Genomic DNA, 23219 nt, shown 5'->3' with positions numbered 1-23219 from the left:
ATGTTCTTTAGATCAGCAGTTATTCTTTGACAGAGTTTGCATGTTCTTCATGCTTCAGTGGTGTTCTTCCATCTCTTTTTGGAGTAGAGTTTTGTTCCCATGTGCTTTTCTCTATTTCTCCACTTTACAAAGATTTGGTTGTAATTGGGTACCTGATCAGGCCTTGTTGCTGGGACCCAAGTTTACTTTCTTGCATTGTAGTTACCTTTGCTTTCTTGCACATGTTTGTAACTGCACTTTTGCTCATCTTAAGGGGGGGTGTTAGAGTAAAGGTTTTAATTTAATCATGTTGATTAAATTACCTTTATTCCTCTCTTAAGATTTCACTTTAGTTTGCATTTGTGACATTTAATAATTATATTAATTATTAAATGTCTACCTATTAGGGTTTCTTTTAGGGTTGCACAATATCCTTTTATAAGGATTCATCATTGTAATTTATCTCTCTCTTGGATGAATACATTTTTCAGCTTTCAGAGCACCCTTGCTTGTTTGTCTCCATCTCTTCTTTCTGTGACATGTTATTTGCATGCAGGGGATCTTCGGGGTCTGTGAAGTTGGCTTTCTCAACTTCTACATATGTCTATTGTCATAGGGGATGTGAAAGTGGGGAGGATTGCTAGAGGGGGCATGAAATCCATTTCTTGCAAAGAAAAGTCATGCATGGTGTAGCCTTTGCGTCATGTCAATATCTGGGTGGTAGAGGGTTCTGAGACAGAGCCCGCAGAGAAACAAAAAAGGGACATGCCTGGGTAGGAAGTGGTAGAAATCCATCCATGTAGTTGCATGGAAGTTGCGACCCCTCCCCAACATGTTATGTTTCCCCCCTAACTTCACCTCCCACTGCCTCTGATCTTGGGCATGAGGGTTGAGTTCCCCCTCTAGCTTGAGGGGTGACTTCACCTCTTTTTCTGGGATCCTGTTTCCCTTTCTAAGGGAGGGAAATGCTCTATGGGACAAAAAATGCAAGATCTCACATGCCATCCGAATTTGTCAAGGCGATAACAACATGACTCAAACGGTTTTGCTTCTACCAATCTTCGGTTCAAAAATAATGATTCACAGGTACCAACACAAAGACATGTGGATTTTTTAAAACATAATTGTACATAGCTTTTAGGGCTAATTATCAAGAAATGAATCTTCCGTTGACAAGTGTCTAATGGTCTGAAGCTTGCCACTCCCTTGTTTTCTATAAAAGGGAATTCAAGGCCATTAGTTTGGGTCCAAAATTTTCTGAGAAAGATCTCTGTAAGATAGATCTTTTCTACAGGTTTAGGCCCAAAATAGTTCTAGAGAGTCATAGAAAATAACTGGGACTATAATGTTATTTTGTAGGGCAAAATTGTAATAAAATAGTTGCAGTTTCCCCTTTTCAAATGGGTCACTTTGTATTTGAAATTGTTGGCCCTATCATCTGATAAAAGATAGCTCATAATATTAATAGAAATATAGTTTCCGAATCTTTACTCTCCTATGTGTGATTTTATCTTCTTTTAAGCAAATGGGATCAAGGGTTTCTTTTGTTTATTGCATTGTTGTGATGTATGTACTCTTTTATTCAATGCTTTAATCCAAGGGGTTAATTACAAAAGCTTGAATAAGATTACAAAGAAAATAAGGCTCACCATGGGATTTGCTAAGTAGTTTAGATATAGGATCATAAGCAAAATAATACTGTAAGGCAGTATTATTCAAGGCAAGACCAGCTATTAGATGAAGTTGTATACACCTTAAAATGGTCTGAAGATAATTAATTGAATAAACAATTATTTAATTAATCTCTCCTTCCCAATTTAATCAAATTCACTAAGCAATTTGATTAAATTTCCCCTTTCATCTACTTATTAATAAATCTAAGGATTTATTAAATAGGTTCATTTCACCCCTTTAATTAATTAATTCAAATTAATTAATTCCCTCATCCAAAATCATTTCTTCTAAATCCCCAAATTAATTAAAACAAATCAAATTCATGAGTTGTTGAGATTAATTAGCCTTTTCATATTATTTAAATTTTTAAATTCAAATTCTCCTAACTTCTACCACTCCTAAACCTAACCATTCCTAAACCTAACCCATTCTACCTACCACCATGTCCCCTTTCATCCAACATCTTCTAGAACCTTTGTGACACTTGTCACTAAGTGTTCCCTTTCATCTAAACTCCTTCTAGAAGCCTCTTGACACTTGTCACCATAGAGATGACAGATGTTCCCTTTAATCCAACCCCCTTTGCCATCCTCCTCCAATTTAACCATTGATATCTTTAGATCAATCTTGACCATTGATTCTTGCCACCTCACCCCTAGCCTTGGAAAATCCTATAAATAGACCTCATTTTGGAGCTCAAAGGGTCCCAATTTCATATCATTGCATCCCATCTCATTCTCATCTTATGCATTGTTATTATAGGCATCTAGCTTACAATTTATCAGTTTTAGCAATGTTATCATGCTCAATTTTAGCTTAAATCTTAACTTAATCATGCTAGATCAATCATTCATGTAGCTTAATCATGCTATTCTTGCTAAGATCATGCATTTCCATCTTTCAAATCCTCCATCTAAGTGTAGTCAAGTCACTGGAATATGTATAATCAGATGTGAGAGCATTTTTCATACTCGCATTTACTAGGAGGCAATAAGTCGATTAGCTATGGTTTTGTCTTTCTTTGATTTAAATCTTCTAACCATGCTTGTAATGATTTATTGAGTGCATTGTGGTTGCAGGTACAGGTACACTTCACAGAGCACGACATAAGTTTTATTGGATTTTTAGCAACATCTTTCATCGACTTTGTAGCCCAAATGAATAAGGCATTGGTATTAGCTAACAAATCTCATTAGGTTATTAGTTTTTTGGTTTTATCTTCTTCATGATCTCTTAGAACGAATCTTATAAACAATCAAAACAATCATTTGCTAAGATTTATTTATTTTCTGAAAAGTAGTCTCATCATCTCTCATACTCCAAGTTAAGGTTGAGGATCACTGAAGGACTTGCCATCCTTGAGCATTCTCCCTTTCTGTTGAGTTTTATTAATGAGATAATCTGCTTTGTTTTCAGGAAGTTCCCTGAGTATCCTTGTAGAGAGCAGGAAAATTCTTACTGAAGGGATCACCCTCCCTGGTTCTATAGAGCCTAAAGTGCAGGAGGACCCTTTGTCCTTGTTATTGTTGGTCCAAGCCTGACATATATTGATAGTTGGAAGTGGCTCTCCATAGATATTTGGAGGAAATCAACTTGGTCTCTTCCCTGCAAGCAGTGTAAACCCGTCGTCCGTTTTTAGGAACCAACAATCTCCACCCTCTTCTTCTTGCTCTCCCTCTCACCCCTCTATTCTCTCTCCCTCTACCCCCCTCTTCTCTCTCTCTCTCTCATCCCATTTATCTCTCTCTCCCTATCTATGTCTCCCCTATTTCTCTCTCCCTCTCTATTTGTCTATCTTTACTTCTCTCTATTTCTCCCTCTTTATTTATTTCTCTATCTCCCTCTCCCCCTCTCTCTATATCTCCTTATATATCTCTCTCTCTCTCTCTCTCTCTCTCTCTCTCTATTTCTCTTCCTCCCAATCTCTAGTCACGTCTCTTCTCTATCCATCCATCTTTCTCCCTTTCCCTCTTCCTATACCTCTATATGTATATCGAGCTTTTCCTTTCTATTTCTATCTCTCCATATTTATTTTTCCATCTCTCCCTCTATATATATCTCATTATTTCTTCATCTGTCTCTACCCCTCGCTCCCCCCTTCTCTCTCTCTCTCTCTATACATATATATATATGCATCCCTCTCCAGCTCCTTCTCCATCTGCATATATATATATATATATATATATATATATATATATATATATATCTGCACCTCCATCTCCATCTCTATCTTCCTCTCTATCTCCACCTCCCATCTCAATCTCCTTATCCCTCTACCTAACTCTTCCTCCTCCTCCTCTCTCTCTCTCTCTCTCTCTCTCTCTCTCTCTCTCTGTGCCCCCTCCCCATATTGCAAACATAACATGAGCCTGTTAGAAATGGAGCCTAATTATCTTCTTGATTCAAAAGTTTTGTTTTAGTTGTGTTTGGATCCTTGTAAGTGGATGAATACTTGATTTGAATTTATCACTTCTCCAATGAGACCTTTGTTGCACAATCAACATCATTTGCTAAATTACCCACTGATTGACATCATATACTACACAACTGTATACAAAAAATAGACCAAAACTTTTCCTAATTGACCTTCCAGACTCTTCGACATACAAGGTGCAATTGCTAGTAAATACACTTTATGTATATTGCCATCTAATTCTTCTTCGAATACACCTCATACTCCATATCTATCTATTAAATGCATATGAAATATGTTATTTATTGTCATTCAATGCAACACATGATATGTATTCTTGATAAATACAAAATACTTGCATAAGTTACATTTAATATGATATAAATTACAAATTTAGACTTAAAATGACATGCAATCAACATCCATACATCAAAGTAGGGATTACTACTAACATAAATAGATATCCACAACAAATCTATTAAAATAGCTCGAGACTTAAATAATAATTTCAACAAACATCTAAAAATATCCTCACACATCTCTTAAGATTCCTTAGGCTTTAGGAGGGACAATTATTGTACGTAATCTATTTGGTACAACAGTCAACACAAATAGTTAAAAAAATGAATTTCTAGGGCACAATTTTCCAATCACCGAGCTGTGACCTTTTTGCATGTGATAAATATTATGTCCTCACGAATAAAAAGCATATGCAATTATCATTAACAATTAACAATTACAGTAATTTCCCAAACCCTACAAGCACACGCAATCCCGCTTTCTGTTAGGACGACAGTGAAAAGACCAATTTTTTTTTAGAAAGTCTAGTTATTCTGATTTATCGATCTTGTGTTTGGACGACAGTGAAAAGAACATTTTTTTAGAAAGTCTGGTTATTCTGATTAGTCGAATAACCAGCCAGCGGATCCCACGTAAAATGCGAGAGCTGCCCAGATCCTGACAACGTCAGACTGAGTGGCTCCACCAATCTTGGCCGTATTTGGAGCTGCCCAATTATAGTGGGTTGCGAGGAGGAGACAGGCCTGCCCGCTGCCCATGTTCAGTTGCAGTGAAAAAAACAAACAGACCTTAAGAGAAATCTTATCAAACAAGTGTGCAAAATTCACTCACTTTGGAGGTGGGAAGACGTTTTAAAACCATGCGTTAAACATTTTGCAGCTGCCTCGTGAATCCATTGGCACAGAAAATGGTGAAGTTCAGAGAAAAACAAAGAAAAAAGCAAAAACGATTGTAAGATTCATCATCAGACTCGTCGGCTTTGTCTTCTAGTGATAGAAACTTCAATGGAAATTTGGGTTTGGGCTGCCATGTTACGATGTGGGTCGAGGAGAATGAGCTCGTTTTTCTGCTGGATTGTGGGATTTGAGTGCATGAGCAATTACTGTGGATGACAAAAGCTCTGCTTCTTATAAACATTTGAAAATTATATCATTTTTCTGGTTTCACTAAGTCAACTTAGATAGCTCATGTAATTCTAGGATTGGTGGAAGACGATCTCATTGACAAATTTCCTACCGGGCTTATTTTGTTTGCGAAGATGGATGGAGAAGGTAGGGATGAGATCATACAGCCGCTGTTAAGAACAGAGTCGAGGTGGGTTGATGGCAGTGAAGTGCAGGAAGAGTGGCTTCTTGAAGATGAAGCCAGTAGTAGTAGTACTAGTAGAGGGGATAATCTCACTAGGCGCAAGCTCATTAAGAGGGCTAAAAGAGTGGATTCCTTTGATGTGGAGGCCATGGATATTGCTGGTGCTCATGCTCACCATGATAAGGTATTAGAGTTTCCTTATAACTTGTAATTGCAATCTAAATCTCAATACGTTTAATCTTGGTTAGCAAATATTGGGTGAGGTTAGGGCCACTTTTGTTGCAATCTAAAAATCAATCTGTTTTTTTTAACTTGATAAAAATTGGGCAAGGTTATTTGTCATTTTTAGTGCAGTCATAGGCTATGTTTAGATTACATGGCAACATTGCCAATGCATTCTATAACCATTAAGCTAAAATCTCGCCATAGGTAAGTTAAAGTTGTGCTTTGTTTTATTGTGATGCTGTGAGATTTGAACTTGGCTCATGCTCTTGTAATTGCCCCCATTCATATCATCCTTACATCAGATCCCTTTTACTCCAAATCTCAGTACAATCGTAGTCTTTATGTAGATAAGTCTGTGTGTCTGTTACAAAGATTCCCGTCAGATTAAGCAGTCATGGTAACACACTTTCTTTTCAGTCATATACTGGATAACTACTATGATATTTCTACTACAATTTAGAAGATGAAATCCTAATCAAATCAAATAAGACTAGGTACAACCGCTGAAACATTTACAATCACAATGTTACTTAGTATAGAAAAAGTTCCTTAGATAGGTGCATTTGCAAGATTCTGTTTACTCCTATTTTGGTTAGGAGATTGAAACCCTAGGTGTACGAAAATTTGAACAATATATAATGTTATGTTAGGTGAAAAATTCTCCCCGTTTCCATATGGGAATGCCCATAGATAGATGGGTAGATAGAAATGTATCCACGTGTGCAAAGATTTTGGCATAAAATCTTGCCAGATCGTGAAGAAACTTTAGGGTGTAGATTAATACCAAATGATAAATTGTCTAGCAAACCATGGTTTAGTGGTAATAGGTGTGTTTACCACGATAATGACCCATGTTTCTGTAGGGCAAAGAAAACATCTTCAAAAGAATACATTTACAATTGAGCTAAAAATACTAAATAACCCATGAAGTTTTCCTTACTTCTGGAAAAAGTAGAGTGATACTATTTACAGGAAAGTGTCTAATGGATTCTATATATTAGTATACTGTACATGTCTGTACTTGAAGTATATAAATTAGATATATGTGCATTATGATGTTGAAAATTAGCCCATGAATCTATGGGAATTGTTGAGATTTTTTAAATTTAGAGCTTGTAGCTGTAATCAGCATTAATAAAGTAATTTTCTATCATATTTATAGCTTTTCAGGAATATTACTCTTGTTCAAAACTCATACTTTCATTTTTTTTTTATATAGTTTTAACCACTTCCGTCGTCAGGGGCTTATAATATACCAACAAATGAGAAAGTAACGGCTATATTGCATGCCAAAGTCTCACTGTTTGTTCCCATAATATTCAAATTTCCTTTTTTATGAAATTTCTTATGAATTAGCTATTTTGGCAATTGATAGTGGCTGACAAAATTTCACCTTAGATAACCATTACAGAATTGTATTGTTATGGTCATAGGATTTGGGCAACAAATTGGCAGCTAAGGGCTATTTTCATGGTCAAAGTTTACCCTGGTGTGACTGGTGCTCTTAATCTGCATTTCAGTTCTTTGTAGGACATGTAAAGGAAATTGAGGCCGCATTGCAGAATTATGCACCTATATTTTGCTTCTTATCCAATCTCTAGAAAGCAGTGGTCCACAAGGATGCGTTCCTGGGGTTCTGGAATCTGGATCATGTCCTGGATGTTCAGGACGTTTTGTGGATGGAGGGACAAGGACAGCCCACTTTTGTGATGCTTTTGGGGATGCCCTGGAGTCCTAGAGATGCCAGGGTGTCCCCACTGACGTTCACTTAAAAACAGTCAAAAAATATTCAAAATGGTCTTAAAATAAATATGTTTTTATATATTAAAAAACATTTATAAAAATATTAATGAAAGTAGTAAAAAATAAATGTAATTTTTAGAGATTTTTTTTAAGTGTCCTCCTGCTGCCCCCGTTATCTGGGCAAATTTTTGTCATGCCCAAAGCTATATCCTCCCATCCCCCTGCCCCTTAAACTTGGAGAAACATTGCCACAAACAAACTGCATCCCAAAGTTTTCATGTCATAAGCACACATTAAATAAAACTAGTAATCAACTTTGAATGACAAGTATTGGGTTTTCTTTTCATTGTCAAGGTATGACAAGTTTAAAGTTAAACTCAATTTCAAGGGTAGAATAGTTGGAGATGCAATTCTGCTTATGTGCTTTAATATTTCAATTGAGACAGGAATTCATAGCGCAAGTGTATTAAAAAGACAGACTTGAACATAAATTTGCAAGTGCAACCCACTCATTTTATTGCCTTGACCTTTTAGGTATACATAATTTGAGTTTGAGGTATAGGGTATTGGCATTGAAATTTAGTGCTCATAGACAGTATTATTTGGTTCTTTTGAAATTTAATCTTATAATAAAAACTGCCCCTCATGCAAGCTATAAGCAAAAGTTGCATCAAATAATATCGAGCGTGCTTGACATACACACATTAATTGAAATTTTGAAACTTATAAAAGACACATGTGAATTGGAGAGATCTCTTGGTCAAATTATTTCATAGACCAAGAGGAGAAAACTATTTCTGCAAAAATATTAGAAATGGTAGGACCTATTTTCAAAATCAAAGGAAGAAAGAGAGACTTGTCATTGTAAACTAATTAAAAGTTCTGTGTTCTTGACTGCCATACACTTCCATTTTTTTAGCGAAGTTAATTATCCTTTTCCTCAATTTCTACATACAAATTCTTGCATAGAAGGATTTATGTTGATAGTTCTCTCTTGAACCTACTAATTAAAAGTTCTGTGTTCTTGACTGCTTTAGACTTACATTTTTTTAGCAAAATTATTTATCTTTATCTTCAATTCCTATATACACCTTCTTGAATAAAAGGATTTATGTTGAAAGATCTCTCTTGAACCTGTAGACCAAAGTACATATGTAAACTCAAATACAAGAAATTAAATAGGAATAACTGAAGCAATCTTGCACACTGAAGCAAGATCAGACCATCATTTTTAATTGCAAAGGATTAATGTTCTCTCATATCAGCTTCAAGTATGTAAAGAACTTTTCCTTGCCACAACAAATGTTTGCTCACCACTTTCATACCTCTGTAAAATGATGCATTCATTAAATATGGAGAGATGAGCTGTAACTTGCATAGCTGAATTACAGGAAATTTCAATAGGACGCACCCTCTATCTGGCATTCCAAACACTGGGAGTTGTCTATGGTGATTTGGGGACAAGCCCTTTATATGTTTTCAGCAGTGTATTCAAACAGGTGCCCATCAGTGAACCAGACGACGTATTGGGAGCATTGTCTCTAGTAATGTACACTATAGCTTTGGTTCCTTTGACAAAATATGTATTCATTGTGCTCAAAGCCAACAATAATGGTGAAGGTAAAGAGTTGAATATATTTATGTTAACGCTTGGCCAAAATTTCTCAAACTAAATGTTTAGAATCAATGATTAAGGCATCAGTGAGCTGTAAAGAATCTGGGATTGAATCTAAAACCTAGTATGGTACTGCTGCAGGGGGCACATTTTCCTTGTACTCTTTGATTTCCAGGTATGCAAATGTGAGTATGCTCCCTAACCGTCAACCATCGGATGAAAAGATATCTAGTTTTAGGCTCAAGTTGCCCTCCCCAGAGATGGACAGAGCATTACGAATCAAGGATCTCATGGAGAGAAGTTCCACATTGAAAACCCTACTGTTACTCTTGGTTCTGATGGGCACTTCCATGGTAATTGGGGATGGCATACTTACACCTGCAATTTCAGGTCTAATGTTTTTTTTCCCTTCTAAATTTGCTTTTCACCTTACTGTTCTCGATTGTCGTGATTTAACTTTTTTAGAAGAATGTACTTTCTTCCCAAGTGTGTTCATTTACAGCTTCAGATGTGATTCTCATATTCAAACTTTGTTCTTGTGGCAGTGATGTCTGCAGTGAGTGGTCTGCAAGATAAATTTTCTAGTTTTAATCAAGGTAACTCTATACCGTTTTTCTTTGAATGTTAACCATTCTTTTCAATTCCTATTTTAGGGGTGTCGTGGGGTATCAACAAGAAGACATAACATTTGTCTCCTACATATTTAAACAAATAACAAACAGTTAAATTGTCCGTTATTGTTTGGCATTTCTTTTTGCAGATGAAGTGGTCATTACAGCAATCGTATTTCTGGTGATCTTGTTCAGCATACAACAGTTTGGCACAGCGAAAGTAGGCTTGACATTTGCTCCTGCACTCTCCCTTTGGTTTTTCTCTCTTGGCGCTATTGGACTTTATAATATTATTTCTCATGATGTGACTGTCCTGAGGGCTTTCAATCCAATTTATATCTATTACTTTTTCAAGAGGAACACTGTCAAGGCATGGTTGTCACTAGGAGGATGCGTGTTGTGCATAACAGGTAATACAAACAACTTGTTCATCATCCAATTAATTATTTTGTGCACTTACTAGAAAACTAATTTCAGAGAGCTAGACCTTCTACACCATCAAGGACTATGAAATTATAGATGTGTGGAACTTTGAAGGAATGAATGAGTTGATATTTCTTTGACAAGATATGGATTATTGTTAACCTTTGTCCTGGAGCAACTTGACTGAATCCTTGGATAGAGAATACACCTGGTAAACAATGCTTGATTTTGTATCAAAATAATTTTCTGTGGGCATATATTTCGAAAGGAAATTTCCAGCACATACTTTTCAAGGTCCCATGAGTTTACCAAATTAAGAAAAGAAGAATGCTCAAACTGAAAGTTTAGGTTATTAATCTAAGTTACCGGTACTTCAGGTTTTGCCCCCAAATCTGGATACGATACGTATCGGATTCGGATTCGCCCTGGAATCCCTGTGGATTCGGACAGGATACTGATTTTTGCCTCCTGAAACGCATCCGTTTTTGGAGTCAAGATTCCAGACGCATCCGGTGTAGACGTGACGATTCCATAGGGTTTTTTTGATGAATCCGCATCGGTCACAAATTTCGAGGGTTTTTTTACGGGTCGAATCATGTCTTTTCACGTTTTAAACCTAAAGCAAAGCTAAAATAAAAAAACGCGAAACCATTATTCCACGCAAAACAGTGAAAGGAAAATCGAAAAACGCAGGTGAGAGAGGAGGCGCGACGACAGAGGTGAGAGGAGGCACTAGGGCAGGAGGCGTGACGGCACAGAGGCGCGACGACGACACAGAGGCGCGACGCCACAAAGGCACGACGGAGGCGCGAGGACGGCACATAGAGGCGAGACGGGAGGTGCCAGGCAGGAGGGCGACGGCCGACGACCAGCGCCCATTCTTTCCGGCGCATATCCTCCATTTTTTTGGGCTTCCCTGCTGCAGGTTTTAAATTTTTAATTTTTTTAAAGTTTGTTAAAATAATTATCATAGTTTGTTAAAAAATTAAATTTTATTATAGTTTTAAAAAAAATTTATTAGTTTGTTAAATTTTATTATAGTTTATTTAATAGTTTATATAAAATTAAATTTAATAATTTATTTAAAATGAAAGTAATTAAATTTTAATTTTTAATTACAAAATTTATTATAGACTATAGTTTGTTTAATAATTTGTTAAATTGTTTGTAAAATTAAATTTAATAATTTATTTAAAATGAAAGTAATTAAATTTTAATTTTTAATTACACAAATTATTATAGACTATAGTTTGTTTAATAGTTTGTTAAATTGTTTGTTTACTATTAAACAAACTATAGTCTATAATAATTTGTGTAATTAAAAATTAAAATTTAATTACTTTCATTTTAAATAAATTATTAAATTTAATTTTATATATTTAACATTTAGAATCTATTGTTTACTATTAATTTATTAAATATTAATAATTATTTTTTAATTTGTTGTAGAAATCATAATGGCAACGACTACTAGCTCTACTCCTCAACGGACTTTCAAAACTGACCCAAATTCACCTTTATGGAAATATGTCAAAATAATAGACCAAGTAAAAGGTGGTGGAACATTTTTATGGATATGCAACTTCTGTAGTACGAAAAAAACTAGCTCCTACAGTCGTGTCAAAGCCCATTTTTGTGCCATTCCCCAACAAGGAATCAAACCATGTCTAGGAAAGAATGGAAATGGGATGTCACCTCAAGAAATAGCAGGATATATTAGAGAGCAAGAGGAAGCAGATGCAAGAGTTGGTCGTGCCTCAAACCATCCTTTGTTGACAAGAAGAGGAAGTAAATCAAAGAGGCCCCCTACTTCTCCATCTTATAGCAATTTTCCTGATATCGTGGTAGAGAGCCACCCATTCTTGGACCCAATTAGTGAAGAACCTGTTATTATGAAGAGAAGCAGGGGACCATTAGAGAGAGCATTTAAGAATGATGCTAGAGAGATTGCAGATCAATCCGTTGGAAGATGTCTATATGCAAACAGTTTGTCATTTAATGTGGTACGATCACCATATTGGCAGGATATGTTGAAAAAGGTAAATGAGGCTCCACAAGGGTACACAGGTTCAGGTTATGAGAAGGTGCGTAGCACCTTACTAGCAAAGGAGGTAAAAAACATAGACAATGCATTGGCTCCCATTAGAAATTCATGGAAACAAATAGGGGTGTCCATGCATTGTGAGGGACAGGTGAAGGATGCACAATTTATTGCTAACATCCTTATACAATGCATTCAGGATGTGGGACCTCAAAATGTTGTCCAAGTAATAACGGACAATGCAAAGAATTGTAGAGCTGCAGTTATGTTGATTGAGACACGGTTTGAACACATATTTTGGACACCTTGTGCTGTCCACTCTCTCAACCTCATGCTACAAAAGATAGGCAGGAAAATAGATTGGATCAAACAAATTTATGTTGAGGCTGAAGAGATCCAAATGTTCATCACAAACCATAACATGTCATAGGCCATTTTCAGATCATTTTCACAGTTGGAGTTGCTAAAAGTAATTGAAACACTTCAATTTTTAAAATCTACATTTCACTTTGATGGTTACTTAATTTTTATTTTTTTATCATGTCTTCTTTGTATTCTAATTTTTATTTTTAATTTTTGAATAGGTTGCCGAGACCCGATTTGCATCCAACACAATCGTCTTGAGGCGACTTGTGAAGGTGCGACAGCCACTTGCTAGCATGGTAATTAGTCAAAGTTGGTCCCTATGGAGGCAATCCAATACTGAAAGGGCAGCAAATGTAAAGTGCATGATCCTAGATGACACTTGGTGGGATCGAGTGGAATATCTTTTGAGTTTCACTGAGCCCATCATGAGTATGATCCGTTATACTGACATGGATCACCCATGTTTGGGAGAGGTATATGATGGCATTGACTCGATGATTGAGAAAATGAAAGCCATCATCAATGCAAAAGAGCAAGATCCCGAAGAAACTTTCTTCAAAGAGGTTCAATCAATTTGTGTTGAGTGGTGGAACAAAATGACCACCCCACTACATCTTCTTGCATTTGCATTGACTCCCAAATTTTATAGTGATGAAATGCTTGCTAAGCCATCAAGGGTACCATCATATAGAGATTCAGAAGTCAGTGAAGGGTGTAGGACAGCACTTACTAAACTCTTCCCAGATTTTGAAATGGAGGATTTAATGACAAGTGAGTTTGCTGATTTTGTAGCCTCCAATGGTCAAAGTGTTTCCGCTCTCCGTGACAAGTATAAAAAGGATTCTCATGCTTGGTGGTACCTCAATGGCCATACATCACCAAACCTTCAAACTCTTGCAATCAAAGTTTTATCGCAAGTAAGTTTCTTAATTTTTATTGCTCTCTAAATTTAGATTTTTTACTATTTTATAATTGTCACCCTCTCACTTTGTGTCAATTATTCAATAGGTTGCTAGTTCCTCTTCATCTGAGCGAAATTGGAGCACATACTCCTTTATCCACTCAGTGAAACGCAACCAACTGGCAGCAAGTAAGGCAGAAGAGCTCGTTTATGTGCATTCCAACTTGCGCCTTCTTACTCATAAACAAAATGAGTATAAGGATGGGAGCACAAAGTTTTGGGATGTAGATCCAGAGCGAACTGATTTGGATTTTTCAGCTGCCACACAATCTTTACTTTCTGGGGAGTCTGATAGCCAATGTGCTGCTAGTGCAAGTGGCAGTGAGGCTGCATGTGGTTCCAGTACTCTACCTACATCATCTAATGTCAATGATGATGTTGATCTTGATCTTCCTAGTGACCCATATGATGCTATTGCTGATTATTAGTTGTGTTATTTTATTGTTGAACGGTTGAGCCAGTGAACAATGAATTCGATATCTATCATAACATTCAAAGTTTGTAATTTTGTTATAGACTTATAGTTATATCAATATGAATCATATATGATAGTTCCAAGTTTTGTTTAGCATATAGATGATATGTGGGATTTTAAATTTAATTTTTGTTTCTACTTATTAGAGTGTATATATGTATATATTTATGATTTTTACATTTTTTTGTACGGACGTACCCATACGTACCCAGGCCCCCCCTAAAAAAATGCCGTACCAGCATACCGTACCCACGTACCCGTACCCGTACCGGCAACCTAGTTATTAATCATCTTTTTTTTTTGTAATTTACTATCAAGAAGATTTTAGGCTCTAAAATAGGTTGTAATTTTGATGCATACCCAGTGTATACTAAATATTAATTCCTGAATTATAACAGTACTATTGACACAGCCATGTTATGCAGTACGTAATTGCAAATTGCGTCTATCAGAATGATTTTTACAATCTTAATATTACAGCTTAGTGTGGGAACTTTTACAGCATGAAATCTCTATTGGATGAGGATCTGCCAATCCATCTTCAACAAGCACAATGTTTTGCTATGTTGATACGAAGGTGTGCAAATATATAGTGATTAATACATTTCAAATAGAATAGAGAAGCGAGGTAAACATAAATCTAGTCTTTAAATTTTTCAAAGACAACAATCAGCATCTTGCACATGATATACAAGTCATCACTCATTGAAAGTTCAAAAAGTTGTAGAATGGAGAAGATATCAGAGGTTATCTGTTTGCTTATATGCCTTTCTATCATTCTCCAATTTTGTTGTGCAACTAGGCACAACTTATCATTAGTTTTATAGTTTATCCCTAGTTCCTAATTTTTGTTCTCAATGTATTTATTTAATTCATTTTTTGTCTACATAGGATTGCTATAGGGTCATGTTGTGACGTTTTCACACATCACCCCATTATAAATGGGGATCCCTACTTTTTGCTTTCTGGGGTTTGCTTTCTAGGTTTTTAGGGTTTGTCTGTTAGCCTTTGCATGCTGAGTGTTGCCAGAGGGATCACTAGGATGGCAGGCTCTGCTTGAGCCAGGGTGAGTCCGGGGGCCCTAGAGTTAGGGTTTCTTTGAGAGTCTTCCTTAGGGCTTGGTTTTGCTCTTGTTGATAATTGTGTCTTGCTTGGTGAGCGAGTATCATCCTTGAAGGTCTGAGTTAGGTCGAGTTGGTGAGTGATGAAGTCTGGAATGTCATCTTGATCTTCAAATGCCCTGAAATTTGGCTGTTTGGAATGTCTTCTTGATTCTAAAATTTGACTGTCTGGAAAACTGAAGAATCCTCCAAAAACTAGATTTTGCATTATAACTCCTGGAGGTCTGAAACCACTCTCAAACATCCTGACAGTATATATGGAATATAACTTAAAGTATAAGTCACTTAAATGTTATATTCCATAAAATGATCCTGATGGAGAGACCAAAATGTCAAATTTCGCTCCTGACCCTTCCAAAGGTTCCAAAGCAAAATTCTCCATAAGACATTCTACTTTGAGCAAAACCTAGAACTAACGCATTCCCAGGCTTGAATGAAGGTAAAAACGCTTGTTTGAATGAGGAAATGTGAAAATGAAGTTAGGATTTGAGCCCAAGGATGATTTTCGCTCCTGACCCTTCCAAAGGGTCCAGAGCGAAATTCATTTTTCTCCACTTTGCTCTTTGATATGACCAAGTTTGTTGACTTCTGGGGCGTGATGGGAAGGTTTTGATGCACATTTGTCTTTGAGGGGAGATTTGAGGTGACAAAATGATGGAAATTAGCCTAAAGTAGGAATTTCGCTCCTGACCCTTTTGAAGGGTCCAGAGCGAAAAACCCTAAAACCATCCTTTTCTCCAAAATTTGTGTGAAGTCAGGCCTAGGCCAAGGTGAGAGAAGCTTTTAGGATTGCCATTGAATGATTTTTGACCACCAAAAATGTGAATTTTAGGCTAGGACAAGGATTTCGCTCCTGACCCTTCCAAAGGGTCTAGGGCAAAATCCTAGATAGGTCCTATCCCTGGCCTTGATTTTGAGCAAATTTTCCCTTTCAGGCCTTTTGGGGATCAAGCAAATGTTGTCAAAATTGAGAGATGGATCCAAATGAGGGAATCAAGGGGAGACAGTGAGAAGAGTGGAATTGGGTGAGGGAAGACAAGCTAGGAATGAATTTCGCTCCTGACCCTTCCAAAGGGTCCAGAGCGAAAATCCTAAAACCCATCATTTTCTCCAAAATTTGTGCCAAGTCATGCCTAGACCAAGGTGAGGGATGCCCTTGAGATTGCCCTTGAATGGATTGTTGTCTCCAAAAATGATGATTTTGGGCTAGAGGAAGAAATTCGCTCCTGACCCTTCCAAAGGGTCCAGGGCGAAATTGTGCAAAACCTATCTTTTCCTTCAATTTTATGCCCAGTCTAGTGTGGATCAAGATTAAAGGTGTCCTTAGGCATGTCCTTGAATTGCCAAGAGTCATCAAATATGGAGAGATGAGCTCAAAACAAGATTTTCGCTCCCGACCCTTCCAAAGGGTCCAGAGCAAAAACCCTAAAAACCACCTTTTTCTCCAAGATTTGAGTGAAGTCAGGCCTAGACTAGAGTGAAAGAAGCTATTTGGAATTCCTTGGAAAGATTTTTGACCACCAAAGATGCAAATTTTGAGCTAAAATTGGAATTTCGCTCCTGACCCTTCCAAAGGGTCCAGAGCGAAATTTTGGATAGGTCTTATCCTTGGCTAGGTTTTTGAGCGAATTTGACTTTTTAGGCCTTGTGAAGATCAAACAAATGTTGCCAAGTTGGCAAGTGGATTCAATGTGAGGGAGTCCAGATGAAGTGAAGTGAAGAAAGTGAAATTGGGTGTGAATAGGCAAGCAAAAAGTGAATTTCGCTCCTGACCCTTCCAAAGGGTCCAAAGCGAAATTCATCAAAATCACTATTTCCCCTTTGTGTCGAGACAAGATTTTGATTCCTACGGCATGAAAAGACTGGAGGGAGGTTATTCAAGCCTTGCAAGATGAGTTGAAGTGAAGGAAAACAAGCAAAGAGAGAAATTTGCTCATGACCCTTCGAAAGGGTCCAGGGTGAAATTCTCCAAATCAACCATTTTCCCCTTGAGTGAAGTTCAAACGTTGATACCTATGGCATGGTTGAGGCTGGAGTGAGATATTCTTGCCTTGTAGGGTGAATTGAGGTAAAGGAAGTGTAAAATGAAGCCTAAAGAAGGAATTTCGCTCCTAACCCTTCCAAAGGGTCCAGAGAGAAATTCCCAATTTCACTTGAAATTGCTCATGATGAAGACCACGAGATGGATTCCCAGACCTTGGTGGGGAAAAGCCTAGTGTATGCTTGCCTTGGAAGATATTTTGGAGTAGAGGCATGATAGATTTTGTCTTAAAATGTAAAATTCGCTCCTGACCCTTCCAAAGGGTCCAGGGCGAAATTCATATAGGGCCTGTCCCTGGAGAGAATCTTTAGCAAGCTTCATTTTAATATCTTCTTGTTGATGATTTAAGGTGGAAAATGCTATGTTGAAATGAATTTGTTATATGACCTTAATCACCTTTTGGTTTATTTTGCAGATGGAGAAAACTAGGCCAGGGCAAGGACGACCTCCTCCAGTCTAGCATTATCAAGGACGACCTCCTCCAGTCCAGCATCATCAAGGACGACCTCTTCTAGTCCATCATCATCAAGGACATTCCACGTACAAAAAGGGAGGATTCAAGGCGCTTTGAAGCGTTGGAAGACTCAATGAGTTCAAGGAATTGCCAGCTACCTCCAGAACCTTCACTTCGCCACACTAAGGAACCACAAGATGACAAAGGAAGGCGATGCTAGCATTTCAAGGAAAGGTACACCATCCATCCAGCACATCAAAGACAAAGGAGGTCAAAGCAAGGGTCCATTGAAGAAGCAAATAGTTTCAGAAGAGTTAATTAAGGTTAGCTTCTCAGCATCATCAAATTGAACATCAACCAAGTTACAAGTGTTAGACAGGGTGGCATCCTAGTCATCACTCCTCTAGTCGGATTGGTCCACCTCAGCATGACCAGATTCAATGCACCTAATTTACTAGAGGCGGCACAAACTTCGATGTACCTACCCCGGCTTCTTATTGGTCCTCACCCTTGGAATGTAATTTTCTCATTGGCTAGAGGAAGTTTGTTGTAACAAACCCTAATTAGGGTTTTTATCTTGTAATCCTAGCCATTGATTCTAAATCAATCAGAGCCGTCTGTTTGTAAAAGGCTCCCTATATAAAGCCTTGGCTCATCATTTGTAAAGGTTAATAGTTAGTTCATAGAGGTTAGAATAGCTAATAGTGAATAGTCAGAGAGTAGGAAATAGTTAGAGTAGAATAGAAAGAGAAGGCAAAGATTGTTGCCAAGATATTGTTGTAAAAGATTTGTAAACTTCATTGAAGAAATGGTGAATTCTATGGGTCGATTCAACAATTTGCATGGTCTCTATACTTCTCAAATTTGATTTCATGTTATTAGATGAGTGGAAGAAACGTGTATGATCGATGGTGAAATTCGCATATCCATACTACTAGCAGTTTGTTGATTGCAAACTTGCCTTGTGTAGTCAACTAGAATCATTCAGCTTAAGCTTAACTTGAATTGTCGCTTCTTCATTGATATGCATCAGCTTGATGGTGTCCATGCCTATAGTGATGATCTGAACATCATAAAGCTTTCCTCAGAAGATCGCACTAATCTTGTGGAGATGGTCCTGGGATGTCAAAGCAAGACTTAGTTAGAATTTCATCAAAGGCCATTCTTTGCTCCTACACTCTTTGTGTTAGAATTAGATCCTTCCCTCGCCCTTATCCTTTTTTCCTTTTTTAAAATCTAGGCCAGTGAAATCTTGCATTCCAGTAATATTCAAAGCAAATCGGACGTTTAGGTCGTCAAATGTAAGTCCCCTTGTGATTCCAGCAAAATCACATCGTACCGCAAAGAGCTAATCCACGATTAGAGATCCTACATAACAGAACCTTGAAGCTTCTCCGATTGATCCTTCTGCGATACCTTCAGCATTCGGGAGTTTTATTCAAGAGAGGATAAGGTACCTTTAGGTATTTTATTTTGTGTTTGGTCGTGTACAAAAGACACATCAACAGGTCAATAGTGGGTTAAGCAAGTTTAATTTCCTTTTGAGTATGTATGTCTGGGCTTCAAAATGGCCATACTTCGTACATATTTATGAGTCTCCATCCCCATTTTGTACTTGGACTTACCTTAAAAACCATATATATTATATATAAAACGGAATTACAAATAATCAGAAAGAATCTCAATGACCAAAGAGCAAATAAGGACCTCAAATTACCCTTTCACTGTGACCAAAAGGAGGAGTAATTGTCTGATACAGACAGAAAAAAACAACATAGAACCGTGTGTTGAAAGAAGCCTACTTTTCCTGCAGGAATGTCACAACCCAACTTCTTTCAATTTTAATTATTATTGATTTTTAATATATAAACCTATTCATTTATTTTTCATTTTATTTTTATTTGCCATTTTATTATGCCTCAATTCAATATTGGAAGCTAATTCATTTGAAAACAAATTTTACCATTACCATGTATGCACTATGAAACAATTGCTACATTTCTTATATGTCAACTTACTTAGATATGGATATTGTCATTTAATTTCATTCTTCATATTCACATGTTAGAAAAATGAATAATACACTTACAATGAATATGTATAAATATGACTACATTGACATACACATTCAACAAGTGTATATACATATTTGTATGTACGCACATGAGCACGCACTTACAAATATATGTGGCGGTATAGGCACACTTGTACATATTATCATAAGAGCATTATGATACATATTTTATCAAAACACTAATTCCACTAAGAGGTCAATGTGTTTAAAAATGAAGGCATACTTGTATTGCAGCATTGTGTATTCATATCAAATGTTCATTTCTTAAATTCCAATGATACGTTCGTGCTATGTTTAATAAGCAATGAATTGAGTTGACTTACACATACCACGGCTGGAAAGGCTGATTTCCATGAAGGCAAAATATGCATTTTATTATAACATTTGAAACATAGCATTAAGCATCGATGTAATACATTAATGCCCAATTTTTGAGTGCTTAAACAATACTGAGTTTTTATGCAGGCTAGGCAGCCACCCCCTACCATTTCACAGCTGTAGCTAGCTGTTACACATGCAAAATCAGAAATAGATATGGTGTGATACCTCCATTTGGAAATCTACATATTCATCGATCGGTATCATTGTGAAGACTATGATAAAATAGTATTTTTCCTTCTTTGCAATGCTGCCAACATAGTATATGCTTGTAAATACAAACGCATGCATTGGGACAAACTTGCTGGGCACGACTCCATAATGCAGTCGCCTCCCAAAATTATGGAGCCAGCCAGCCTCCTTATCTTGCCATTATCATTCTATTTAGAAAGGAATTGGAGAATAGGGGTTGATGTGAGGAGAGACCTGAAAAAAATATCATAGTTATATTTTTATCAGAAAATTGTTACAGAGAGCTGGAACCCTCATATTTCCGCATTACAGAGTGTAAATATCATTGCCATAATTCATATAGATACTCAGAATCATTCTGTTTTACCAGCCATAGCATGGGATTGATGTGTTGATCGGTATTGCCACTTCTTTTCTAAATAAAAGGGAGCATCATATAGTTGGAGAAGCCGAGCCAGAACATAGTAAGAAGCAGCTTTAACCATTTTGATAACTGTCTTTGAGATCATGTAGGTCTTAATATTCTTTTATTTCTTGAATTAATCAAATGAGATAGCCGTTGATAGAGTTTATATTATTAAAAATCTGTTATTGATTAGAAGCAGTATTGTAATAGAATTTGAAACATAATCCTTCTTCTTCTCATGGATTTAAATATATGATAAATCCGAAATTAGATAAAAATTGAATAGCATAACATTATGAAATAGGAAATAGGATGAACAGTTAGGACCAAAATAAACCCTCTTATCTTTCTTTGCTTAATTTGAAAATTTAGAAGTTAGACAAACTCTCTTAGAATCCCATTTCACGTGAACCCGAAAACATAGTTAAATCTATTATAACTAGTAGCATAAAATTGAAAAGAAACTAAGAAGATTAGAGTAATATGCATAAACAATCTGAATTCTTGTTCGACTGTAAACTAAACAATTAATAACTGAAAATACAGTGAATCAGATATTCTTGAGAATGTATATGCATATGAAGTATATCTCATGTATGTATATTTTGATTATACATACATGCGATATACCTTCTCTTTATTTTTATTTGATTTTAAATGAATTTCTTTAAGTTATTTGCTATGTCTATCCACTGTCTAAAATCTGAATTCTTATCTTTACCAAATACAACAAAAACTTAGAAAGGATATCACATTTAGCCCATGATTATAAGACAAAGTAGTCAACTGTATTATGCAAATTATAACTGAATTTAAATCTGATTTCTTATCTTTATTTTACTTCTTTATTTAAGAACATATGCACATATGTATGTATATAATGATATATGTATATATTATATATATACATACATGTGTCATACCCTCTGGTCCATTAATTTTTAGGGATGGGGACAGCTAGGGGCAGTGGGATGTGTTTCCGGTATGGGGATACTTTTGGGCCATTCTTTTAGGGGACAGTAGGGGATGGCTATTAAAAGATAGAGAAGTTGTTAAAAATATAGCGAAATTTCAAAGATTCATATCATAACATTGTTAAAGCATTCATCATAGACATTGTTAAAGCATTTATCATAGACATTGTAGAAGCTTAATACATAACATTAGACTTGAATTGAGATTTCACATGAGCATTGACAAACAAATTTACAAAATTCAAATGCTTTCATTGTCAATGTGCATACATATTGTACAAGAATTATAACAAAATGCCAAAAGGCTCCAAGTTTTAACTATAAAATGACAAAAACATAGAAAATTTATGGCTGCCCCTAATCAGCAGATGCAATTGGTAGGTATGTATCAAAATCGGAGCTTGAGTTTGTGTCACTGTTAGCATAAGGGGCTCTCTTAAGCAATTGAACCCAAGTCCCCAAGTCCCCAAGTCCTTGAAACATTTGGGGGAGGGGATGGGGGTACCAAGGTAGGTGACGCATCCCCATGGAGCACAGGTCATACCTTCTTTTTAAGCAAAAAAATATTTTTGTTCTTAAAAGATGTCTGCATATGTTTTATCATGCTTACAAATGATCAAGTGGATTTAATGTGATATAATTGCATATGAACAACCATGAAGACAAAAGTATCAGAGAATGCATATGAACAGCCATGTAGACAAAAGCATCAGAGAATGCATATGAACAACCATGTAGACCAAATCAAGCTTTACTTATTTAATAAAAATGTATGTATATCTTGTGTGATAGAGATCAAGATAATAAATTGTTTAAAACAATAACAATTCCTTTGATTGGATCAAGATCAAATGGAAATAGGTGGAAAAGGTCTCTAGAATGAGGGTACTAAACTTATAATTTCAAACATTATATAGCAGGATCATTTAAATTGAATTATGGGTTGCTTAGATTAGAAAGCATGCTAGGACCAAGGCTTGAAATATGGAATATTTTATTATACAACCTTATTGCGTCTATGAAACAAAATAAGTTCATCTTGTATGAGTGTGATTTCATTATCACATTTTTGTTGTCATTAATTTGGTAATCATTAGAATGTATACACACACACACACACACATATATTCATTTACAATTATATATGTGTATATATTTATACATACATGTGATCTACCTTCTTATTTAAATATGTGCGTGATCTTGTTTATGGCTGAAATCTTCTTTATTCTATTTAATCTGCATACACATTGAGACATGAATGTTGTTGCCTTTACATTAGAAAAATAAATCATATACTCATGATAAATAAGATCTAGTTGCATGGAGTAATATCAATAACTTATGCTATCATTTCAAGAATTTTAGTGGGGAAATGATGTATTAGTTTCATAATGGCATTCATAAGTAATGTATTAGTTTCATAATGACATTTATATATAATG

General features: G+C 36.2%; 2 protein-coding genes across 3 annotated transcripts in view; both read left to right on the top strand.

Annotated features, from left to right (window-relative positions):
- The first annotated feature begins 4828 nt into the window (after window positions 1-4828).
- The window catches only part of LOC131036389 (putative potassium transporter 12), a 43201-nt gene continuing 24810 nt past the window's right edge, over window positions 4829-23219 (top strand). Inside the window, exons 1-5 of one of the 2 annotated variants that reach the window (XM_057968272.2) lie at window positions 4829-5858; window positions 9034-9262; window positions 9399-9647; window positions 9803-9853; window positions 10018-10278. In XM_057968272.2, coding sequence (XP_057824255.1) covers window positions 5625-5858; window positions 9034-9262; window positions 9399-9647; window positions 9803-9853; window positions 10018-10278 — 1024 coding nt within the window. In that variant the 5' untranslated portion in view covers window positions 4829-5624. The remainder of the gene's footprint in view (window positions 5859-9033; window positions 9263-9398; window positions 9648-9802; window positions 9854-10017; window positions 10279-23219) is intronic. The other variant, XM_057968271.2, reaches the window with a different exon arrangement.
- Window positions 12783-14763, top strand: LOC131876425 (uncharacterized). Its single transcript, XM_059221805.1, has 2 exons — window positions 12783-13615; window positions 13707-14763. Exons 1-2 carry the CDS (start codon window positions 12992-12994, stop codon window positions 14085-14087), a joined length of 1005 nt encoding a protein of 334 aa, XP_059077788.1. The 5' UTR covers window positions 12783-12991; the 3' UTR covers window positions 14088-14763.

Source organism: Cryptomeria japonica, chromosome 5, assembly GCF_030272615.1.
Source record: "Cryptomeria japonica chromosome 5, Sugi_1.0, whole genome shotgun sequence".
NCBI lineage: Eukaryota > Viridiplantae > Streptophyta > Pinopsida > Cupressales > Cupressaceae > Cryptomeria > Cryptomeria japonica.
This window is presented reverse-complemented; position numbering and strand designations above follow the sequence as displayed.